Raw genomic sequence first — 24,652 nt, forward strand, 5'->3', positions numbered from 1 at the left:
TTTGTGGGAAGAAAATGTAAACCTATGTAATGTGGAAAATTGGCAAAATGCATCCACCAAATACAGCCAACACCAGGCAAAACATCCTGCTTTTCTCTTGCGACACACTTTACCCTATCTCTCATCAGGTTACACTTTGTTTAATCACACACACACACACACACACACACACCCTGTTTTGACGGAAGCTTACACAGCTCATTTTTTTCCTAATTTAACTTAGCCAATCCTTTGTCCTTAGGGAAGAATCTTGTAATTAATTCATATTGATTAACTCACAGACGCACAATGATACACACACACAAAAAATCACTCAGAGTTCAGAGCTGTGAATTCACAGCAGTTTTGATGTGTGTGTGTGTGTGTGTGTGTGTGTGTGTGTGTGTGTGTGTGTGTGTGTGTGTGTGTGTGTGTGTGTGTGTGTCTTTGAGTTACAGGAGTGTAGGTCAACTGTTCCTGGCAGCAAAGTCTTTCAACATCATTACTGATGATTACAGATTGCAATCAGTAGAGACTCAGTGAGTAAAAACAGGAACACACAAGTCAATACACACAGCCAAAATTGATAACTGTTGTCTCTCCCTCTGCCATCAATAAGTGGCTGGCAGTGCACCACAGCTGAATAATGTGAGCAAAAAAGGAGGAATGTGAGGCAAATACCACCAATACATATATTGTTTACTAATAAATAATGACAATTAATTGGAGTTGGATTATTTTCTCAGTCTTCAAGACCATGAAAATCACAACGGTTACACAAACTCAACATAATGATAGGTGATACTGTTTTTGCAGTCAATTCCTTTTTGAATGCATTTTACAGCTATCACAACTAACTAGGATTAGACATTCCACTTTTTACCATTCATTCCACTATGATTGATTGATATTGCTGCACTAAATGGCTAATACTAAAATATTTTTTAAAGTTGTTCTTTACAAGAACAGCAACAATTTTCACAATAATATCTAATCTAAAATATCAATGATTCATTTTATGTTCATATTACTGAGGACATGGGACTATCCTAGAAATCTAGACGCACCCTAGTGTCTAGGCACTATTTTAACAAACATATACTCACCTAAAGGATTATTAGGAACACCTGTTAAATTTCTCATTAATGCAATTATCTAATCAACCAATCACATGGCAGCTGCTTCAATGTATTTAGGAGTATTGTCCTGGTCAAGACAATCTCCTGAACTCCAAACTGAATGTCAGAATGGAAAATAAATGTGATCTAAGCAACTTTGAGCGTGGCGTGGTTGTTGGTGCCAGACAGGCCTGAGTATTTCACAATCTGCTCAGTTACTGGGATTTTCACGCACAACCATTTCTAGGTTTTACAAAGAATGGTCTGAAAAAGGAAAAACATCCAGTATGCTGCAGTCCTGGGGGGCAAAAATGCCTTGTTGATGCTAGAGGTCAGAGGAGAATTGGCCGAGTGATTCAAGCTGATAGAAGATCAACTTTGACTCAAATAACCACTCGTTACAACCGAGGTATGCAGCAAAGCATTTGTGAAGCCACAACACGCACAACCTTGAGGCGGATGGGCTACACCAGCAGAAGACCCCACAGAATACTACACAGAATACTTGAGGTGGGTTGGTGGTGATAGACAGATGGTTTATCCAATCAGCTAACCAGGATTTTCAGACAGCCGTAGCCCTAATTCTGTTAGCCGCTCGCTAATGCTTTTTAGGGCCCGAGCGCCGACAGCGGCAAAGGCCCTATTGAAACAGAAGGAATTATTGTTTCTTTCTTTCTTTCTTTCTTTCTTTCTTTCTTTCTTTCTTTCTTTCTTTCTTTCTATTATTTTCCTGTCAAATGAATTGGCTTTTTGAAGGGCTTAACATATTCATAAACTCACCAAATTTGGCGGTCGCATCAAGTCTGGTGAAAATACGTATTTTAAGGGTTTCGGGAATAGGCGCACAAAAATGGCTTGCTAGCGCCCCCTAGAAAGTTAAGAAAATTGAGCCCCTGCAGTGCGTTTAACGTAGACTCACGAAACTTGGTACACATATGTAACATGTCAAGATGTACAGAAAACTTCATAGGAGCCATACCCTAAACCCAACAGGAAGTCCGCCATTTTGATTTCAAAGTTCAAAATTAGTGCGATTTTGGCCATTTCCACGTCGTACTTTAACGAACTCCTCCTAGAGATTTCACCCAATCAACTTCAAACTCGGTCTGTGCCATCTTAAGACGTTAAAGATGAAAAGGTGTTAAAAGAAAAACTTTTCGTCATAGGGTGTGGCCGTGGCAGGGCGGCCATTTTGTGCGTTTCGCCGCCGAAACAGGAAGTGGGTGTAACTCGAGTGTACGTTGTCCGATTACCTCGAAACTTTTCAGGATTCATAAGAGTCCAACCCTGAGGACAAATAAAGGCCAATATTTACTTAAAGTCATAGCGCCCCCTAGTGGCAACAGGAAATAGGCCTAAAAGTCAAGGTTCTATACTTTAACAAACTCCTCCTAGAGATTTCATCCGATGGACTTCAAACTTGGTCGGTACCATCCCAACACCTTAACGATGAAAAGTTATTAAAAGAAAAACTTTTCGTCAGACGGTGTGGGCGTGGCGTGGCGGCCATTTTGAGTGTTTAGCGATGAACAAAGAAGTTGTTGTAACTTGAGTGTACGTTGTCGTATCTGCCCGAAATTTCTCAAAATTGACAAGGGTCCAGGCCTGAGGACACCTACAGGCCAAAACTGACTTTTGGTCATAGCGCAACAGGAAATCTGCCTTATATGACAAACATCATCCGATTTACATGAAACTCAGAATGTGTGGTCTACGTGTGATACTGAGCCCCCCCCTATAATATGGCCACGCCCATTTACTCAGGCCCCCTTCCATAACATTTGAACCGTTTAAGGTAGAGTCTTGTGTGAGGTGTCATTGAACTCAGCAGAGAGTTCCTTCTTTATTGGTGATGGTTTGGCCCGACCCCTATGCATAAACCACGCCCCCTTTCATAACATTTGAACCGTTTAAGGTATACCCTTGTGTGAGGTATCATTGAACTCAGCAGAGACTTCCTTCTTCATTGGTGATGGTTTGGCCCGCCCCCTATGCTTTAGCCACGTCCATTTTCACAGATAATGAACTGTATGACGTAGAGTCTTGTGTGAGGTATCGTTGAACTCGGCGGGGAGTTCCCGTTTCATTGTTGATGATTTGCGGCGTCTGAGTGCCGCGCAAATGCACAGTCGCAAGCAGCGACGTCCGCCGGTAACCCCAACGCGCGCAGAGGCGCGAGGGCCCGTCCATCGCTGCTCGCAGCTTTAATTTTCTCTTGGATCCTTCTTTTGGAATATGGTCCGGGAACCTGAAATGGTGCCTTTTATTCCTAAATTCTCGTTACACATGCGGCAAATATCCTTTACCGACATGTTGCTTGCTTGCTGAGCTAACGAGCTATGCTTTACCTGCAGCAACAGGGGAGGGCTTGTGATTGTATTTTCATATGCTTCGTGGATCTGATTGGTTGATTTGGCCCGTCTATCACCAATATAGGTGATAGACAGATAGTTCATCCAATCAGCTAACCAGTATTTCCGCCCCTTCCCAAAAGTTCTCCAACGGAAAGTTCCCAGATGGATATGCCGAGCAAATGCGAAGCAATCCATCTGGCAGAGTCAGGTTAACAGAATACCACTCATCTCCACTAAAAATAGGAAAATGAGGCTACAAATTTGCACAAGCTCACCAAAATTGGACAGTTGAAGACTGGAAAAATGTCGCCTGGTCTGATGAGTCTCGATTTCTGTTGAGACATTCAGATGGTAGAGTAGAATTTGGCATAAACAGAATGAGGACATGGATCCGTCATGCCTTGTTACCACTGTGCAGGCTGTTGGTGGTGGTGGTGTAATGGTGTGGGGGATCCCTTTCGCCTTCAGAACTGCCTTAATTCTCTGTCATTGATTCAACAAGGTGCTGGAAGCATTCTGTAGAAATGTTGGCCCATATTGATAGGATAGGGTTAAACACGGTATTAGTATGGTGTTCCTAATAATCCTTTAGGTGAGTGTATAATAACGTTCTTCTACTACTTACCCGAATCCTATCTGTAATTTTCTCTTTTTTACACTCTAAAAGGTGCATATCTACCTCACTCCTCTAACATCCAAGTTGGGGTTGGGACAATGGAAAATGGTATGTTGATCTAATAGATCTCTGCCCCTTTAATTAAAGGGAAGGGGCACTTCATGTAGGCAAACAGAGCTATGCGCCTGCGCACCATACAGAGCAACACACAGGCAGGCCACAGAGAAACCGAGGGATCGTTTGTGAGGACGCATTTTTAGGACGAAAAGAGGTGAGCTGAAGGGATAAAGTTTATTTCCATACTAACAGAAGGTTTCGACGCGAGGTAAAAGCCTGTAATATTCAGCGGAGGTCCTTCTATCGACCTCTGTGTCAGGATATCCTGCCGTTTGAATCATGTGTCGCTCGTTAAATCGCATTCGAAGCTGGAGACGCACTGATCCTACAAATCACCCCCGCTTGTCAATACACGTTAACCAGCTCCATACATAGCTAACAGCGCTACTCATACGGACGAGAATAGACCATTTGTATCCGCAATGAAGCTTAGCTAACATTGTTTTAGCATCCAGTGGTTGTCCCGTCACTTATCATTTGTGTAACGGGGCGGCGGCGTTTTTGTTAGTGATGTTGTCACCGCTGATGATCTATTTCGGCTAGCTACGAACCGTTATGTTGTTATCCATTCATTTTGTTATAATTCGTCCCAAAGAATGTAGGACATGTTGACTAAAGCGGTGTTGGTGTTTTCCCACGGCTCTGCTGTTGTTATGGCTTGCATTAACGCATAGTGTCCTTTTTAAATCAACTTTTAAAAGGAATTTTAAAGTGAAAAATGTCATAATGTCGATCTGGGTCAAATCAGATGCTCTTCCCTGTATTGCATGGTCACAATGTTGGACATTACCTCCCTTTTAGTCTCCTAAGTTATTAGGATATTGTTACTTTAAATAACTGTTTATCTTACGAAAGAAACAAAGAAATATGTATGGTTTTTAAAAGATGGTCTTGGGTAATTATTGTCTGACATGTAACGGCAGGATCAAATCATTGTTAATGTGTGTGTTTGATTCTCTTCAGATAAATCACCCTAAACAGACTCGTAGGAATCATGGGGAGTGGTAAGTGTGACGCTATGCTTCTACCCCACAGGCAGAGAAGTTCACATAAACTTTATCAGAAACGCCTCTCCAATTAATTTTTTTTTTTACACCTATTGTGTAATATTCACAATAGGAAAGAAAAGAAATGTTCAATGTGTGTTTGTGAAGCTCGAGTTACTTGTTGGAATGTGAATCTTCAGGTTTTTTTCTCTTGTTATAAGCACACAATACCCATTCTCTCCTAAGGGGGTTTCCTGCATTTTGCCCATAATTATGTTCAGCTTTTTTTTTTTTAAGTCTTGTGTTGATCACATCCCTAAACTTATGAGTAAAACGGACGCCATTACTTTTTAATTTGGTAGCACGTCCCAGGGCATGTTGTGGCAGCTTGTGTGCAGTTTCTGATAGAGTTTATGTTCTTGTCCTGGATGTGTGAAACAGAGGGCCACTCTGTCTCTCTATGCATGTTCATTCCTCTAGTTTGTCTTATGTGGCCCAGGGATGGATGCCTAAATCAAAGGAGCTTTTGTTTTTATGCAGAAATGTGGGCACTGTGCAGCGCTCAGCTTTGCTCTACTGCCTTTGTTTCAGTCCCCACCTCTCTTCCTCTCCTTTTTTTTTTTTTTTTTTTTTTTTTTTTGGCATCTCTATCCTCTTTTCCTCTTTCTGCTTCATTCCTCTCTCTTTCAATACACTCTCTCTGTTTAAATGTTCCCCGCTTTGCTTCCTCCCCCATGCTGTTCTGCTTACCGACTCACCCCTACTTTCCTCTTTTTGTCTCTTTTGATTTTCTTGTCTCTGCTTGTGATCTTGATTCATGCATTTCTTTTCTCACACATCTCTCAATCTTACATCCTTTCCTCCTCTCTGCCCTTGTCTTTTTCTCCCCCCTTCACTCCTCCGCTATTGACCCCTCTCAGTGTTCCTGCCGGCGGACGCGGCCCACTCGGTGCTGCACCGGCTGCGCAGGGCCAACTTCTTGCTGGAGGAGATGAAGCAGGGTAACATCCAGAGGGAGTGCCGCGAGGAGATCTGCACCTATGAGGAGGCCCGTGAGGCTTTCGAGAACGACGAGAAGACGGTGAGGGGATGAGCGACGCATCGCATCAGACCTACAATCCCTCTTTCTTTTTTTTGTGATACATTTTTTTATTAGCACCATTTATATCGTTCAGACATACAAAACAAATTCCACAATGTATGACCGGTAATGTCAGATGGCGCACAAAACAGAGAAACACAAATTAGAACAAAAACCCTCTCCCAGCCCCGCCCCCCTCTGCGGTCTCAAGGAAAACAAAACAAACAAAGAAAAACCACACCTTGCCTAATCACTCTCCTCTGGTTCTTGTGGGGCTGAGGTCATTACGTCTGATACTTGTGCTGCTGCGCTTTCCCATAGGCTGATAGTTGATGATTTAGCTTTGTTAATCCTTGCTGTAGAGAGCTCCAGCATAACTATGTCTAGAAAATACACTAACCACTGTTTTATACAAAGCGAGTGTGGGGGAGCCAGCGTTGAGCTATCATTTTCTTGGTTGCAGTTGAGCCGGCTAGCCAAATCTTCCTCTGTCTCCCAAGCAGGTGTAATTTAGAGTCTTCATTAAGTAACAAAACAATCGGGTCTGTAGGAAGTCAACATCCTATCACATCTGATATTATTGATGTTGTTTTATTCCAGAACTCATGCACCTGTTCACACTCCCAGACCATATGCAAGAAAGTTCCAGTTTGTTCAGATTGACAGAACGTACAATAGGGAGTGGGAATGACTTTCGAGACATATCTCTTCTGAGGAGTCTAATATGTCCTATGACATATGTTGAAGTGGATATAGATTTGCTCTTTCTTCTTTCTTGAAGGCTAAATACACACAGGCCACACATTGCATATGGCTACATGTGGGCACCAACATAAACCACATAAAGAGATAGTGTTTTTTTTTAATCATTTAGTCTTTTGAGTTACCAGTTGTAATGTCTATACAGTGATATTAGCTCAAACAGGCAATCGTGTGTTTAGAGGTTTCCCAACCAGCCGGTGACTGGTCAGACAAGAATGTACGAGACCTCATGAGGTCATTAAACAAAAATAAACAGCAGAAACACACAATGTTCCACAGGGTAGTACAAAAAAAACGTAATTATCTTTCTGCTGTTTTAATTCTCATAATTAATCCTTATCTCAGCTTGCCTGCTGGCTGGAAATCTCTGAACACAGGACTCCCAGCTGGAGCTAAACACCACAAATCAATATTACTACTGCTGAGTAACTCATACCAGTCACCCTATTTAAATAAAATCCAAAAATCTTTTTAAAGCGCTATTTTGTTTGGTCCATGTGTCCAGTAATGAAATCCTATGCCAAGAGTGGTTGCTTGTGGAATGTGGGTGTTTTTTCAGGAAGTGATGATTATCAGCAGGAAGAACAGCCGAGTCCATGCTAGAGACGGAGGTGTATTTGTAAAACTATTGTGGGAGGCCAGAGAGCAAAGTTACGCAGATGGACGTGCACAATCATGTGGTCGCTTTTTGTTCAGATGTTGTTGTCTGCTGCCTTTTGTGTTGCAGTAATCCAGATATAAAGTATTCATACAGTGGACACTGTGTGGACAGTGACCCTGTGTTCTATGCCGTTCTATGCCGTTCTATGCCACGATGTTTACACTTAGCCTGCATGAATGTAGCTAAGTCTTATCGTGAAGATAATATTTATGGTCTTGTATTGTTTTCTTTTTTCACAACATGTTTGTCTGTCTCCTGATTGGCTGCAGAGACGGTTCTGGGAGGAGTATGTGCGGGAGAGCAGTCCATCTGGAGGGCTGGAGACAGTGGTTGGAGGAATCCACTCTCTCTACTTGATCGTGCCATTGCTGCTGGTTGTGCTCATCATTGTCGCCGTCGCCATTACTGTGTGGCGCTGCCACTCCCGCAAGCGCTCGCAGCGCAGCCCCAGCCTGGGACACTCGCATAACGACCACGTCCTGTCAGTGGTCTCTATGGACCATTGGGGGAGGGACTCAGAACTCAGTGTCCACAGCAGCCCAGCTTATCCAGGCTCAGAGCTCACATCAGGAAGAGGAAGTGGTGGAGACCCGCCGCCATCTTATGAAGAGGCTGTGGGCCATGCAGATGTCCAAATAGAGACGGAGCCACCTCCACAGTATGAGGATATAGTCAACACTAGCTCTACTAGTGGTACTAGCGGTGGCCATGGGAAGTAAACCTGTCTCTCACTACTACCCCAACAAAAGCCCTAACCTACACTAAGACCATCTGATCATTTAGCAGTCTCACTGTTGTGGTATCACCAGCCTTCCCCATTCAACACATTCAGAAAGACTATTAACTGTCTGGTCAGTGGACTAATGCAATCTTTGCCTGAGCCAGCACTGTTGAAATTTGCACTAACCTTTTCATCATTGAGGTGAAGTATTAGCAGGAAGGATATTGCAATACCAAAACCAACCAACCTCTGCTGATTTTCCTCAAGTTGCATCTATGCTGTCACACTGTAGCAAATCATTTAACTCAGCGGGCATAACAAATGTTGCATATGGAGTAAAGAAAAGGGTTCCGATTGCCATAATGGACGACAACTATTCCAAAAGTGTATATGGGAGCTGGATCGATGCTTCATTGTAGTTTAGTGCCAATTTTGTTAGGCTTAAGTGGCCAATAGCAGATATTTTGCAATAATTTTTAATACCTTTTAAATTTGACCTCTTTGTCAAAAAATAAGAATTATCTGTATTGCATACTTTTGCAAAAGTTTGCTTTGCAAAACTCGGAAACGGCATTTAGACCACAAAACAACAATTCTAGTGAAACCCAGACAAATTAAAAATTGCGTTAAGAAATCAATGTCTAACCTTGAGATGGGGGGATGATTTGAGATGATACCGAATATCGTTTCACTCCTGTGAGGAGCACCGTTTTTAATACAGTGTAACTGAGATTGTGTCAATACAAGAATACTACTCGACTGGTGACTGTCTGCAGCTTTAAAAAGTGAAGCGGCTAAACTATATTACTATGCTACGACGAGAGGAGAATAACTGATAAATGTGGCAATGTCATAATGTCACAATCGATAGTATGATAACATTTCCATCATAATAATTTCCACCAAGTAATAATGTTATAAAAGTAATAGACTAATTTACTGATTATCATTCTCCAATTACATCACATTGCGATTCATATAAAACTATTAAAATCAGAGAGGTGTTAAGTACTGATTTGGCTCGTCTTGAAGGGCTGCTGTAAGTTTTACAAGCTACCAGATGTCACTGTGTTTGAAGCCCTGAAGCGTCAAATGTTTTTCAGCACAAATAGAAAGAAAGCCCCAAAGCTTCATAAGGCTTTCTCGGCCCATTCCTAGTCTAACCTGTAAGCAAACAATTATGTTAACTTGTTAGCTCTGTTTGGTCGACCGACTCCTGAGGGAAATATCTAGGTCTTTAGTTTGCTAAATACAAAAAATGTCTTCGCCAGACATTCATTTGTTGTTGTGATTTGCATGTCTGGGCTTGTTAACTGTAAATGATCTCTGAAAATGATCACTTATTGCAGGTTTAAATAGTCAAGTTGCCAAACGAATGCATCGGTCCAGCTTGTGAATGTTTTTGGTATTAAAAATTCAAGATAAGACCATCAGTTATAAAGGGGGAGTGCTGAAATGTGTTTCGTGTATGTGTGCCATATGTGCTTATATTTTGGTAATGCATGCAGTTTGGTCTGTACACTTGAGGTTGGATCTGGCTATGCACTTTTTGTTGAGGGTCAGTGCTTGCTTGCCCATGTCCTTTTCTGGGCTGTTGACAGTTGCTCAGAGCCTGCTTTAACTGTGAAAACCTTCCCCTACTTTTTCCCCTAGAGCAAATCTAACCGTGTTGGATATGACTACAGAGTCTTCTGCTGCGCCACTTTCCCCAAAAGCACACATTTGAGTGTTCTTCAAATAGGTTTGCAGCTACACCATAAATGTAAGTTGTAGAGTGACTTGCACAGGAATGTGGGACAGAAAGCAATAGAAACAGAAGCTTTGGGAAAAGAGGTATCAGAAGGGAGGTTCTGTATTTAACGACACTAGGGACAGAGTTAACGTTTAGCATGTGTAAATGTACCTGAATATAAATATGTATAGTCTGTACGTGTGAAAATAAGTTACATATATATTGTTTTTTACTGCATAGGAATGCAGTGAATACATTGACACTAGTGTAACTATTATACAGTATGCCGTGGATAAATGAAGGCCTTTTGTGCATAAGCTCAAACTGGGAAAGTTTGATTAAAATCAGGATAGTCTAGTTTGACGTCTTCAGCGTCACTCTCAGCCATTACAATGTCACTGTAATACTTTGGGGGGGGGACGTGCTCTAACTCTATTTGGAGTGTTTCTGAATACACTCTCAAAACCAAATATCTCTGTCTAATGTTCACGGATACTGATATGTGTCACATTTCCTGTCTACACCTCACAGACTTTGAGCACTGATTATTATACATTTTTTGTGAGTTGACCTGTGAACCTCCGCACTTGCTATGACCTTAAACTGAGTTGTGCTGGTGGGGCTAGCCATTTTGGTTAGGTCACTTTTACTCTTGTTCTTTTGTTTTTTACAATGCCTTATCAAACAAACAAAATGTTAAATAACATTAAATGCAAAATAACTTGTTATAAATCCTTCATATGTGCAGAAGCTTGAATTAATTTGTAATAAAACAAAAAATTTGCTATATGTTTCCTTAATTTCATTTTATTATTATCATTATTATTATTTTTGTGTTCTGTGCGTTTAAACTTGAGTTATCTTCTGTTCTATTCCCTGCTGTACTCACCCGAGGATCAACAGGGTGTCCGCACGGTCTTTAAAGACTATTAAAAGTTGATGAATCAATTTAGCGACAATTAAGGACCTTATGAATAAAAAAAATATAAATCTTAAAATGACTTTTTCAACATACTATATAGTATAACTTTTTCATCACTTTTTTCAACATACTATATTATGACTTTTTCATGATTTATACTGACAAACTATACTATGACTTTTTTTTGACATGCTATACTATGACTTTTTACGTCGTATTATCCGATGACGATCGAACAGCTGTGAATAACTTCTGCAGACTCTGACCCCTGGTTCAATCCCCAGTCCAGACTTGAACCATATTATACTAATCCTTTTTTCAACATACTATACTATGACTTTTTTATTACTTTTTTCCAGCATTATATACATTGCCTTTTTATTACTTTTTACGACATGCTATGACTGTTTTATGACTTTTTACAACATACTATCTCATGACTGTTTTCAACTTCATTTTATTGGGGGACAGGGTGGCTCAATGGTTAGAACCACTGCAAACAACTTCTTCAGACTCTCATCCTTGGTTCAATGTCCAGACATGGAACATACTAAGCCTTTTTTCGACATGCTATACTATGACTTTTTTCAACATACTATACTATGACTGTTTGCCGACATAATATACATTGCCTTTTTTTTCACTTTTTTCAACATTCTATATTATGACTTTTTAAAACATACTATCTTATGACTGGTTTCAACTTTATTTTATTGGGTGGCAGGGTGGCTCAATGGTTAGAGCTGCTACAAAAAACTGCTTCTGAATCTGACCCCTGGTTCAATGCAGCCAAAGTACAGACTTGGAACATATTATACTAATAATTTTTTTGACATGCTGTACCATGACTTTTTGATGACATTTTTCCACATACCATAACTTTTTTTTTTATAAATTTTTTCAACATACAATACTATGACTTTTTTCAACATACTATACTATGACTTTTCATTACTTTTTATGACATGCTTTACTAGGACTTTTTCATGACTTTTTTGGCATACTGGGACTTTTTAGAAAAAAATTATGACATAAAATACTATGACTTTTTATGATTTTTTACGACATACTATACTATACTATGACTTTTTTGTGACTTTTTTCGACATGTCATACTATGCTATGACTGTTTTCAGTTTTTCTTTTATTGGGTGGCATGGTGGCTCAATGGCTCAAATAATTTCTGCAGACTGACACCACTGGTTCAATCCCCAGTCCAGACTTGCACAATTTTATACTAAGCCTTTTTTTGACATACTATACTATGACTTTTTGAATACTTTTTTCGACATACTATACTATGACTTTTTTTTTTGTCACTTTTTACAACATACTATCTCATGACTGTTTTTAACTTCGTTGTGTTGGGTGGCAGGTATCTCAATGGTTAGAGGTGTGGCAAAAAACTTCAGAATATGATCCCTGGTTCAATCCCCAGTACAGATGTGAAACATATTATGCTAAGCTTTTTTTCGACATACTATACTATGACTTTTTTATTACTTTTTCATGACTTTTTTTGACATATTACAGTATGTCTTTTTATGACTTTTTCAACATACTATACTATGACTTTGTTATGACTTTTCGACATACTATACTATGACTTTTTAATGTCTTTTTCGACATACTATACTATGACTTTTTTATCACTTTTTTCGACATACAATACTATGACTATTTTATCACTTTTTTCGACATACTATGCTATGACTTTGTTATGACTTTTCAACATACTATACTATGACTTTTTAATGTCTTTTTCGACATACTATACTATGACTTTTTAATGTCTTTTTCGACATACTATACTATGACTTTTTTATCACTTTTTTCAACATACTATACTATGACTTTGTTATGACTTTTTCAACATGCTATAGTATCTCTATCTTCTGGTTCAGGCTCTAGTCATCTTACGTCTAGACTACAGCAACTCCCTGCTGATTGGCCTGCCTGCATGTGCCATCCGGCCCCTGCAGCTCATTCAGAACGCAGCAGCTCAACTTGTCTTCAACCTCCCCAAGTTCTCTCACACTACACCGCTCCTCCGCTCTCTTCACTGGTTACCAGTTGCTGCCCGCATCTGCTTTAAGACACTAGTACTCTCATACAGGGCCACGAATGGATCAGCCCCAGCATACATCCAGGACATGGTCAAACTCTATACCCCAACCCGCCCACTCCGCTCTGCATCAGCCAACCTGCTTGCTGCCCCCTCACAGCGAGGGGGAACTAATCACTCAACGAAATCCTGACTGTTTGTTGTCCTAGCTCCTAAATGGTGGAATGAGCTCCCTATATCCATGTAATGTAATGTAATGGCATGTGGAGGTGGTTAACACTTACAAGTAGTAGGGGAATTCTGAGGTAAGAAAGTTAAAAAAAATAACAAGATAATATTTTGCTTAGTATTTCTACCGTTGCAGATAATGTTGTATGAGTTATATCAGGTCAAACTGTAGTTTCTCTTGTAAAAAATGGTGTATCAACCTCCTGCTAATTTCAAAGCACCATGCTAATACAGCTAGCTAAACAATTGGTGACAGTGGTGCGATAGGTTGTTGTTATGAAAGCGTTACAACCATCAAGTGTAGGTCAAGTGTGTTTTATGTAGCTTTTGGGTACACCAGGCATGCACTCCAGGCCTAACCAATTTCATTTGTCACCATTTTGACTCTGATTAGCAATGCATTTAATTAGTTTTTTCTTGTCACCATTGTGACTGATAAAGACTGCATTTCATTTGTTCGTTCTGTGGAATGGGGGTAAGTATGTTTATGTTAATTTGCTCTCACTCACACACACATACACACACATAAACACACACTTACACACACAAACACCCATATGAATGTGCAGGTACAGACATGCACACACAAACGCACACGTGTGCGTGCACATACACTCCCCATATTTACACATATTTTATTTATTTATATTATTCATTTAAAATAAAACTGTTGTTGTGGCATATCACTTGAGTACCCTTAGTTTTTGTTAATTTTGTCCAGTTGTTACAACTTACCCCAGTATGTAGGGACCACCTTGTATTTGTATTTGTCATCATCTCACAAAGTCTGTGATATAGTTGAAGAAATTTAAATTGTTGCCATTTGTAGTAGACAAATGTGGGTACTTTGCCTAAAATTTTCAGATGTGTAGCTAAAACAAAAAGGTAGTTTTAGGCGCTGAATAAAAAAGTGTTACAACCGTACCCGGTCTCCCCTATCTGGGGATACACCTGGACAATAAACTGGACTGGTCAGCCAACACTGATGCACTCTACAAGAAAGGGCAGGGCCGGCTGTACTTCCCGAGGCGGCTGCAGCCCTTTAATGTCTGCAGCAAGCTCCTCTGGATGTTTTACCAGTCTGTTGTTGCCAGAGCCCTCTTCTATGCTGTGGTATGCTGGGGAGGAAGCACTAAGAAGAGGGATGCTGGGCGACTGGACAGGTTGGTAAGGAAAGCTGGCTCTGTCGTGGGCCCTAAACTGGAGTGATCACTTCAATATCAGATAAAAGGACCCTGAACAAACTGCTCAACATTTTGGATAATGACTGTCATCCACTCCACAGCACTATCACGAAGCAGAAGAGTATGATCAGCTCAAGACTTCGCACACTGCCATGCACAACGGACTAAGTAACTGACAAGTAATTTGTCCACAGGGCCATACAACTCTACAATGCTTCACAAAAAGGAAGAGGAGAGATAGACTTCTCTCCTCTCCTCCCTCTTCACCACTTCCACTACCTCCTATAACAACAGTTATGTACTGACTGTCCACTGGCCCACTGTTTGCTGCTAACACTGTTTACTGGCTATATTACCCCATATGCACATCCCCTCCCTCCCTCCTTCCCCCAGCCTGGACTGAGGTCTGACTTAATACTTGAACAATGGCTGTAACCCTATTACTTCAAACCTCTAAGATTGACTGTTGATTTGTGTATATCCTACTGTCCACTTTATTCCAATATAATGCCATATTTAATGCTGTCTTTTTTTTACTGTCTTTATCCTTGCACTGCTATAGTTCTTATATTACTATGTCTACATTATTCTCTTATATTGTCCATATTTAATGCTGGTCTCTAGACTTTATCCTTGTACTATTGGACTTATTTACAATACCACCATGACACACTCTGATAGAGCACCTTACCATGCATACTGAATCACAGGGTCAGTCCCTGCCCTGTCACTGCAAGTGTCTCATGCTTATACGAAAATAAAATAAAAATTTTATTTAGTATTTCTTTCTTTTATTGACCATACGATTCATGTTGATTAGTTTGTTTATTGGTATTTGTTATTTTCATCATCCTGTTTATGATGTGTATGTTGTGTGTGATGTCTGTAAGCTACTGAGACCTTTTTTCATCTTGGGGATTAATAAAGTATCTATCTATCTATCTTTCTATCTACTATGACTTTTTTATCACATTTTTTTACAACATACAATACTACGACTTTTTATAACTTTTTTCGACACACTATACTATGACTTTTTTCGACATACTATACTATGACATTTTTATGACTTTTTAAGATATACTGTGCTATGACTTTTTCAACTTTATTTTGCTGGGTGGCCTGGTGGCTCAATGGTTACGACTGCTGGAAATAACTTCATCACTGGTTCAATCCCCTGTCCAGAGTTGGACAATTTTATACTAAGCCTTTTATCGACATACTATACTATGACTTTTTTTAAATACTATACTATGACTTTTTCGACAGACTATACTATGACTTTTATCACTTTTTTCGACAGACTATACAATGACTTTTTAATGACTTTTTCAACATACTACACTATGACTTTTTGATGACTTTTTTGACATACTATTCTATGACTTTTTACGACATACAATACTAAGACTTTTTGATGACTTTTTTCGACGTACTATACAAAGACTTTTTATAACTTTTTTTGACATGCTATACTATGACTTTATTATGACTTTTTTTGACATGCTATACTATGACTTTATTATGACTTTTTTTGACATGCTATACTATGACTTTATTATGACTTTTTACAACACGCTATACTATGACTTTATTATGATTTTTTTTGACATGCAATACTATGACTTTGTTATGACTTTTTCGACATGTTAAAGTACGACTTTTTGTCACTTTTTTCGACATGCTGTACTATATTGTGACTTTTATCACTTTTGTCGACATACTATACCATGACTTTTTGATGACTTTTTCAACATACTATACTATAACTTGTTATGACTTATTTTTACATACTATACTATGACTTTTTTATGACTTTATACAACATACTATACTATGACTTTTTTTAAATACTATACTATGACTTTTTTGACAGACTATACTATGTCTTTTATCACTTTTTTCGACAGACTATACAATGACTTTTTAATGACTTTTTCAACATACTACACTATGACTTTTTGATGACTTTTTTGACATACAATTCTATGACTTTTTACAACATACAATACTAAGACTTTTTATAACTTTTTTTGACATGCTATAGTATGACTTTATTATGACTTTTTTTGACATGCTATAGTATGACTTTATTATGACTTTTTTATGACTTTATACGACATACTATACTGTGACTTTTTTCAACATACTATACTATGACTTTTATCACTTTTTTTGACAGACTATACTATGACTTTTATCACTTTTTTTGACAGACTATACTATGACTTTTATCACTTTTTTCGACAGACTATACTATGACTTATCACTTTTTTCGACATACTATTCTATGACTTTTTACTGACTTTCAACATCCTATACTATGACTTTTTTGACATACTATAGTATGAATTTTTTGTGACGTTTTACGACATACAATACTACAACTTTTTGATTACTTTTTTCACATACTATACTGTCATTTTTTTCCACATACCATACTATGAATTTGTTAGGACTTTTTCAACATAATATACTACGACTTTTTGATGACTTTTTTTCGACATACTATACAAAGACTTTTTATAACTTTTTTCGACATACTATACTATCACTTTTATCACTTTTTTCGACATACTATACCATGACTTTTTAATGACTTTTTCAACATTCTATACTATGACTTTTTATGACTTATTTCGACATACTATACTATGACTTTGTTATGACTTTTTGATGACTTTTACAACATGCTATATTATGACTTTTTTTTATCACTTTTTTCACATACTATACTGTCATTTTTTCCACATACTATACTATGAATTTGTTAGGACTTTTTCGACATGCTATAGTATGACTTTTTTATCACTTTTTTCAACAGACTATACTATGACTTTTATCACTTATTTCAACGTAGTATACTATGACCTTTTCATGACTTTTTACGACATACTATACAATGACTTTTTAATGACTTTTTTCGACCTCTATACTATGACTTTTTTAAGCATACAATGCTATGAATTTTTTATGACTTCTTTCAACATGCTATACTTGAACTTTTTTCAACATACTAGGCTATGATTTTCTGATGGCTTTTTTTGACATACTATACTATGACTTTTTCACATTCACGACTTACTTTTTATGACTTTTTTAGACATACTATACTATGACTTTTTGATGACTTTTTTTCTGCATGCTATACCATGACCTTTAGATGACTTTTTATGACAGTTTTCTCTGACATACAATACTATGACTTTTTTTGTGATTTTTTCTTTTATTCAACACATAACATAGACAAAACCAGCAGCATGTTACATGTAACAGAACACCACCCAAAAAAAATAAAATAATAATAATAATAAAATTAATGAATTCAAATGAAATAAGACCTGTATAAGCAAAACAATATCACCCCACCCTCCCCAGGACCCCATGGGCTGGCAGCTATAGTCACAGTCGGCCTTTTAATGCCTCTGCCATTAAAAGCTACATATCCACATTTACCTGTTTAGCACCATTCATGCGGGCTGTTGAAAGTTCCATATAAACCTTAATATAGACCTTAACGGTCAAAGTGTGTGGGGGCTTCCAGCGCACCGCCACCATTTTCTTTGCAGCTGTAAGCCCGGCAAGGACTATCCTTTTCTGACATTTAGAAATCTGGAGTGAAGAAGTGTCATTCAGCAGCAGAACTGGTATTGTCGCGGGGACTGTCCCAGAGACGAGTGTCGTCAATTCTGAGGCAACATTTTGCCAGAACCGTGCAACAGTGGGACACTCCCAAAACATATAAAGAAATGTGCCCATGGTCTTTAGCGAATACAATGTGCATGAACATCACCAATAATTTTCATTAGACCCAACCTATGAGGGGTCAAATAAGTCCTATGGACAACATTATAGTGGATCTGCTGGTGGTTGGGATTTCTAGAAGCCAATTTGACATTATTCCATACACTGCTCCTGTTGAAATCCAGCTCTAACCCTGGGAAATCCCTCCTCCATATTCTGTCTAGTGGACATGCCTGGTGTGAGGCTTCCCTTATATACAGATATAGGGTGGATACCATGCCCTGTGAATCACTTTTCCTGACTTTTTGACAATACTGAGACCTTTTTTATGATTTTCATTATGGCACACTATACTATGACTTTTTATTACTTTTGATGACATGCTATACTATGATTTTTTTCAGCATACAATACTATGACTTTTTATGACATACTACTTTGACTTTTTTCATAATTTTTTTCTAAGACATACATACTATGACTTTTTTTTATCACATACAATACTATGACTTTTTATGACATACTACTTTGACTTTTTTTATAATTTTTTTCTAAGTCATACATACAATGACTTTTTTTATCACATACAATACTATGACTTTTTACAATTTTTATGGCATACAACACTATGACTTTTTATTACTTTTCATGGCATGCTATACTACAAATGTATATGAAATACTGAGTTTTCATAACTTTTTCCATGACATACTATGCTATGACTTTTTTTTATGATTTTTACGACATACTATTCTATGACTTTTTATGGCATACTATACTATGACTTCATGAAATACTACATTATGACTTTTTTATGACCTACTATGACTTTTTGTGACATACAATTATATGTTAATGACATTTTTATGACATACTATACTATGACTTTTTAATGATTTTTTTGACAAACTATACTATTGTAAAATGATGCACAAGGAATTAAGAATAAAGTCAGAAAAAGACACAAAAGTTAACAGAACAATTTATTTGTTAGATATAAATTATTTTTGCATTTAAAATGGCATTTTGTTTTCCAACATTCCTTTTGTGTCAATGAGCAACCTGGCCTATAAATCACAACCACCATGTGGAACATGATCCAATATCCAACTGTTGTTTTACTACTGTTCAAACAAATCAGGAAGTGACTTATTAACCAGAAGTGGACGAACCACAACGTAAATGGGGCTCAAGTGGAATTATTAGTCCCTTATTATTATTATTATTATCATTATCTTTGATTGTCAAAATTAACCCATTGTTTTGAGCAGATGCGCAGAAACATATAAAGATTTATTTACATTTGATACCAGTGGTGGCATACACATACAGTACATGCCGTGGCTCAGTTTGTCCCCATTTTCCCTTTGAGTGCTTTGTTGAAAGCAGAGTAGTGCTAAAGAGCTTCAAGCGACATTCAGCCCAGGCATAGAAAAAAAACACAGCTAATGTTTGACATAACACTTCTTAAAAAGAGCACATCATTGAAAAAGCAGGCAATGACCACCTGTGGCCACCAGTAGTAATGCATAACTAATGTGATTCAGTGTTGGGACAAGGCTAATTGGACAAAACAAAGCAAACAGGAAAGAGCAAAAAATACCAATTGCAGATTAAAAAACTTTTCAGACACATGCAATGCAATATTATTTTGGTAAACACAGTGTTAACTGCTGCTGATCTAGACAGGTGACACCATTATATAATACAACAAAGACGGTTTTGGAGGATTTGTCCATATTGACATGTGAACACGGTGGTGGTTACACCCACTCCTTGGGGTTTCGTAACACCTCCAGCATCTCAGCCTCCATGGTACCTTTGGCAGGCTCATGCATGTACTCCCACCTGAGGATGAAGGGTGAGTTTGTTACCAAGCAACAAAGACTGCTCATTTCTGTCATACAAGAGCAGGGCTAGCAGTACTTCAAACCAGTGTAATCTTACCTGGCAGTGAGGGGGAGGGACATGAGAATGCTCTCAATTCTGGAGCCAGGCGTGGCCAAGCCAAACTTCACTCCCCTGTCATACACCAGGTTGAACTCCACATATCTACGACAGAAACACACAAAACCTACTGTAGACACCTAGCTTCATGTGGTTTACATTAAGTAGACACTATTAAAAATATGTTGCCCCTTAATCCAATCCAGAACAACATGCAAACCAAGAATGTGTAAAAGTGTATTCAAATCAACGATAAACTTCATTAAAAACTTGCTTGAGATATATAGGTAATCCTGCACAGTGAACATTTAGTAATCTGTATTTTCAGTCAAAGTTATTGTTGGATGATCATTGAAGTATTTCAGGTTGGTGCATTTATGTGGCTGTGCTCAGCTCTGATAGAAGAGTCTCAGCTGCAGTGCTTTGTAATGCTATAAAATAACCTAATTCACATCAACCTTTGTCCATCTTTTGTCACAGTATGTCTTTCAGGATTGACAAATGCACACACCAACCTTAAAAGATGGGGACACAATTTATCTGCACTGTCAACTGCTTAACTACAAAACTTTAACTAAGTCTACATCAAGACTTTTTCATAAATCATTATGCATTTCATTAATGGGTTTCAAAGTCTTTTATATTTTTGCTTTTACAAAATAAAGAAAACTAAATGTTAACTGTGATAGATCTATCATAAGCAACTTGTAAAGCAACTTGTAATGTTTGTGTGAGTTTATTTATAGTTGATGAATTCATAGTTGATTTGGTTGACTTTAAGGCATTAACAGTATGGTGAAGTCAAATTTGGCTTTTACTTATGATAGATGAAGGTAATGTTTGTTCAGCAGAACTAGTTTGAAAAGCCTTGAGGCATTGAACTAAAATGAGCTATATATACATTGGTTATTAACAACCACCGGTTCTTTTGTGCGTTTTTAACTCACCTTCCTCGTCGTACCTGCTGCCAGCCTTTGTTCTCATCAGTAAAGGAGTCGTTGAGGTGTTTGTATACAATGGGCAGGTAACAGGGCACCACGGTGCGGGCACAGCTCTGGACGAAGTTGAATGCCTCCTCCTGACTCGGAGAGTCCAGGTCATCGAAGAAGATCCCTCCTATACCCCGAGTCTCTCCTCTGTGTCGGATGTAGAAGTATCGGTCACACCTAGAAATACATACCCAAATAGGCAAATACATTCAATCAATAGCTGTTCCCATTTTTCTTTTCTTTTTTTTTTTTTAACCAGGGCTACTAAACTTTAAATAATATATTTGCACAGGCCAGATCTAGTGAATATGTTAAAGACAAGAGGTTGAAAGGAATTAAAAATAAGTCAGATGAAAGCACATCTATAGGGCCAGTTTTTAAGAGAATTTAAATGAGAATTAAAATGTACTCTCATGTTTGCATGTTAAATAGGAAGCTTTAGCATAAAGACTGGAAACAGGGGGAACAACTAGACTGGCTCTGCCTACCAGCACCCCTACTGCTCAGCCCAAACTAACCAGCTGCTGTCTCTAGCTTTATTTCTAACAGACTGATACAGTATGGTATCAATCTTCTTATCTAACTCTTAGAAAGAAAGCAAATAAGTATATTTCTCAAAATGCCTAAATATTCCTTTTAGATTTAAATTCAAATTAAGTTAACAAATGTACTTATTACAAGCCACATTAGCTAAACCACACCCGGCCCTTTCATATCCCAAATGGTCAGTCACTGGCTTACGTCAGGGCTCAACGGTTTTTCTGCAACTGAAGAATTTTAGGCAGAGACTTTTTCTTATCATCATCCCACACTGAGGATACACCCATTGTAATCCACAAACACAAATCAGACCTACACATGTTTACGTGCTGAGTTACACAAATATGTGGAGTTTCACAAACGTGTGACTAATCACGAGTCAAACTGTACCATTTCTTGAAGTCTGGATAGTACTGGTGGTGGTGCTTGTCACAGGCCTCCTTCAGGGTGTTGTGGAAGTGAAATGCATCTTCTTTATTAATATAAACTGGAGTCAGGTCTGTGCCTCCACCAAACCACCACTGCTTAGTACTAAACACACACACACACACACACACACACACACACACACACACACACACAAGACACAAGGGTTATCATTCATTCATTCATTCATGCACTCAATAGTGTCACTGACACCAAGACACAACTGCTGACGTCAAGTACTGACACTCACCATCTTCCTCTTCGATCTCAAAGTATCTGTAGTTGAAGTGCACTGTGGGGATGTGGGGGTTCTTGGGGTGGATAACAGAGCTTACACCCATGGCACAAAATGGCAGTTTACCTGAGAGAAAACAGAGCATGACATAACACTTTATCCATCACATATTACTCTGAATGTAGGTTACCACACCTCTTGAAGAACTATATCAAGCTTTAAGTGTGCATACAAATGTCAACTTAACAAAACTTACCGTCTTTCCCTTTGAGGACTTTCCCTCTGCTCCTCATCTGTCTGGCAGCCTCCTCGGTCAGGTTTCCGAACACCACTGATACATTGACCCCTGCCTTCTCAAACACCTTTCCATCTTGCATCACACAGCTGATTCCTCCGCCACCTGACACATACATGGTCAAAATGGAATACATAGTAAGAGATAGATGCGAGTTAGGTTGTTTCTTGGCAGATTAGACTTTTTGCCGGTTTCTTGCATGCATCTCTGACCATGTTGCTTTCAGCACAAAAATATGCAGCACGCTTGAAACTCAAATACCTCAAGAGTCTCTCTAACACCTTAAGCATTATGGCCACGATGAACGTGGATCTGTTCTGCTCCACACTGAGCTCTGCAGTTTCAGTCTCACAACCATATCAGGTGAGCCTCCCTTACCTTCATTCCTCTGCCACCGGTCCACCTTGAACTTCCCACCGTCCACCTCCTCCAGGGCGTTGCAAAAGGCGGCCTGCGTCTCCATGATCAACATCTCCATCCTCGTACGCATCTCCCCTTTCCTCTCCTGCAGCACACAGATGTCGGTCACTGGAGGAGACATGAACCCCCGGCATCTCTCCAAAATATCCCCCTCTTGCTCATTCTCCTCCGCGGCTCGAGATACTTTCGTTGCCATTTCAGCACGCTGGAAGTGGTTAGCGTTGGCTAAAAACCCCGCTACCGCCGCTGATGCCGTTACTGCTGCGGCTCCAATGAGCGCCAGGGCTCCCCTTCTGGTTCTCCCGGTTGCGGCTCTGCCTGCGGTCCCATGGGACATGAAACGCACGCTGTAACCCCTGGGATAACATCTTATACCCGCAAGGAAAGTCACTGACGGGCTGTGAGTGCAGGATAACGGCAGACGTGACTCCCCTGAACTAGCAAGCCCCTTTAAATGTGAAAACAAATATCGTCTCGCGGTGGTCTGTGCCGTTTTGTTTACTGAGCAAAAGACAATGGTTGCCATTTGTAGAAGAACTGCTGTTTTCTCGGTGCGTATCGGCCGTTGCCAGTTAACGTGAATGTACTTACTCAAACATTAGAAGTTTTGCCTACGTGCTATCAGTCGTGCGTCAAGTCAAGGGGCGTGTAGTTTCCAGGTAGTGACAGAGGCAACATGGGAAATGTCGTTCTTCGTCGAGCTCCACCTATGAGCTCTCCGCGTAGTGAAAGCCTAAAGCCAACATCAAGACCCAAAATGCAGTGCGCCTAAAATAAATGTTGCATTCATTGACCCCTCATTTTTTCCAGTAAAGACGAATTCACGTGCTTCTGTTTTGTGTGTTACATGATTGACTTCCCCAATCCTCAAACGAGTGTAGACAATATACAGACAGAACTTGAATTATACTCCGACCAGAATCTCATATTTATTGTTTAAACGTGCATTGCCTTTTGTCCATAAAGCATTCTTCAAGATTTTATTTTATCTTGTAGTTTTCTGGACTATGGACTATATGCCCGAAATAAAGTAATTGACTGGGCCCACTGTCTAATGGTCGTGCTGTCGTCTAGATTAAACTCAAACCTGCAGTGACCCAGTAGGAGCCACGTTTGTGATAACTTGGTTATACATAATATTAAATATGAATTCAAAACTTTTGTTAATTATATAGTGCCTCATTTTTTTAATCGTCTCATATATCTTATTTCATCCATCATTTAGTATTCTTTTTTTGTATTATTGTATCTCTTTTTGGTCTGTAACAATCTCTCTACAGGAGAAATAATAATGCAACTCACTTAAGGCCTTTATTATTTCATTTCATGTGCATTGCATACTCCAAAACAAATAAGCAATACATCTAATTGCCACAATCCAGCTGAATACATGGTCTTTGGAGGCATTTTTATTGGGGACATTTTATAATTGGGGACAATATAATTATTTATAATATTTTTTCAAAATTGTTTTCTTTTGTGTTTAGGGCGTGGGCAGACCAATTTTAGTTAAATGCTTTAAATCTCATG

At 38.9% G+C, this 24,652-nt stretch overlaps 2 protein-coding genes across 2 annotated transcripts; one reads left to right on the plus strand and one right to left on the minus strand.

Annotated features, from left to right (window-relative positions):
• Positions 1–4,242: 4,242 nt before the first annotated feature.
• Positions 4,243–10,451, plus strand: prrg1 (proline rich Gla (G-carboxyglutamic acid) 1). Its single transcript, XM_028587247.1, has 4 exons — positions 4,243–4,338; positions 5,148–5,188; positions 6,091–6,251; positions 7,944–10,451. The coding sequence occupies exons 2-4, from the start codon at positions 5,179–5,181 to the stop codon at positions 8,391–8,393; spliced, it is 621 nt and encodes a 206-aa protein (XP_028443048.1). The 5' UTR covers positions 4,243–4,338; positions 5,148–5,178; the 3' UTR covers positions 8,394–10,451.
• A 9,093-nt stretch (positions 10,452–19,544) lies between these two features.
• cpox (coproporphyrinogen oxidase) lies at positions 19,545–23,849 on the minus strand. The gene is made up of 7 exons (XM_028587621.1): positions 23,081–23,849; positions 22,664–22,807; positions 22,423–22,533; positions 22,137–22,278; positions 21,165–21,383; positions 20,218–20,322; positions 19,545–20,118 (listed from the first exon to the last, which is right to left on the minus strand). Exons 1-7 carry the CDS (start codon positions 23,646–23,648, stop codon positions 20,034–20,036), a joined length of 1,374 nt encoding a protein of 457 aa, XP_028443422.1. The 5' UTR covers positions 23,649–23,849; the 3' UTR covers positions 19,545–20,033.
• Between the last annotated feature and the right edge of the window lie 803 nt (positions 23,850–24,652).

This window comes from Perca flavescens, chromosome 9 (genome assembly GCF_004354835.1).
Source record: "Perca flavescens isolate YP-PL-M2 chromosome 9, PFLA_1.0, whole genome shotgun sequence".
Taxonomy (NCBI): domain Eukaryota; kingdom Metazoa; phylum Chordata; class Actinopteri; order Perciformes; family Percidae; genus Perca; species Perca flavescens.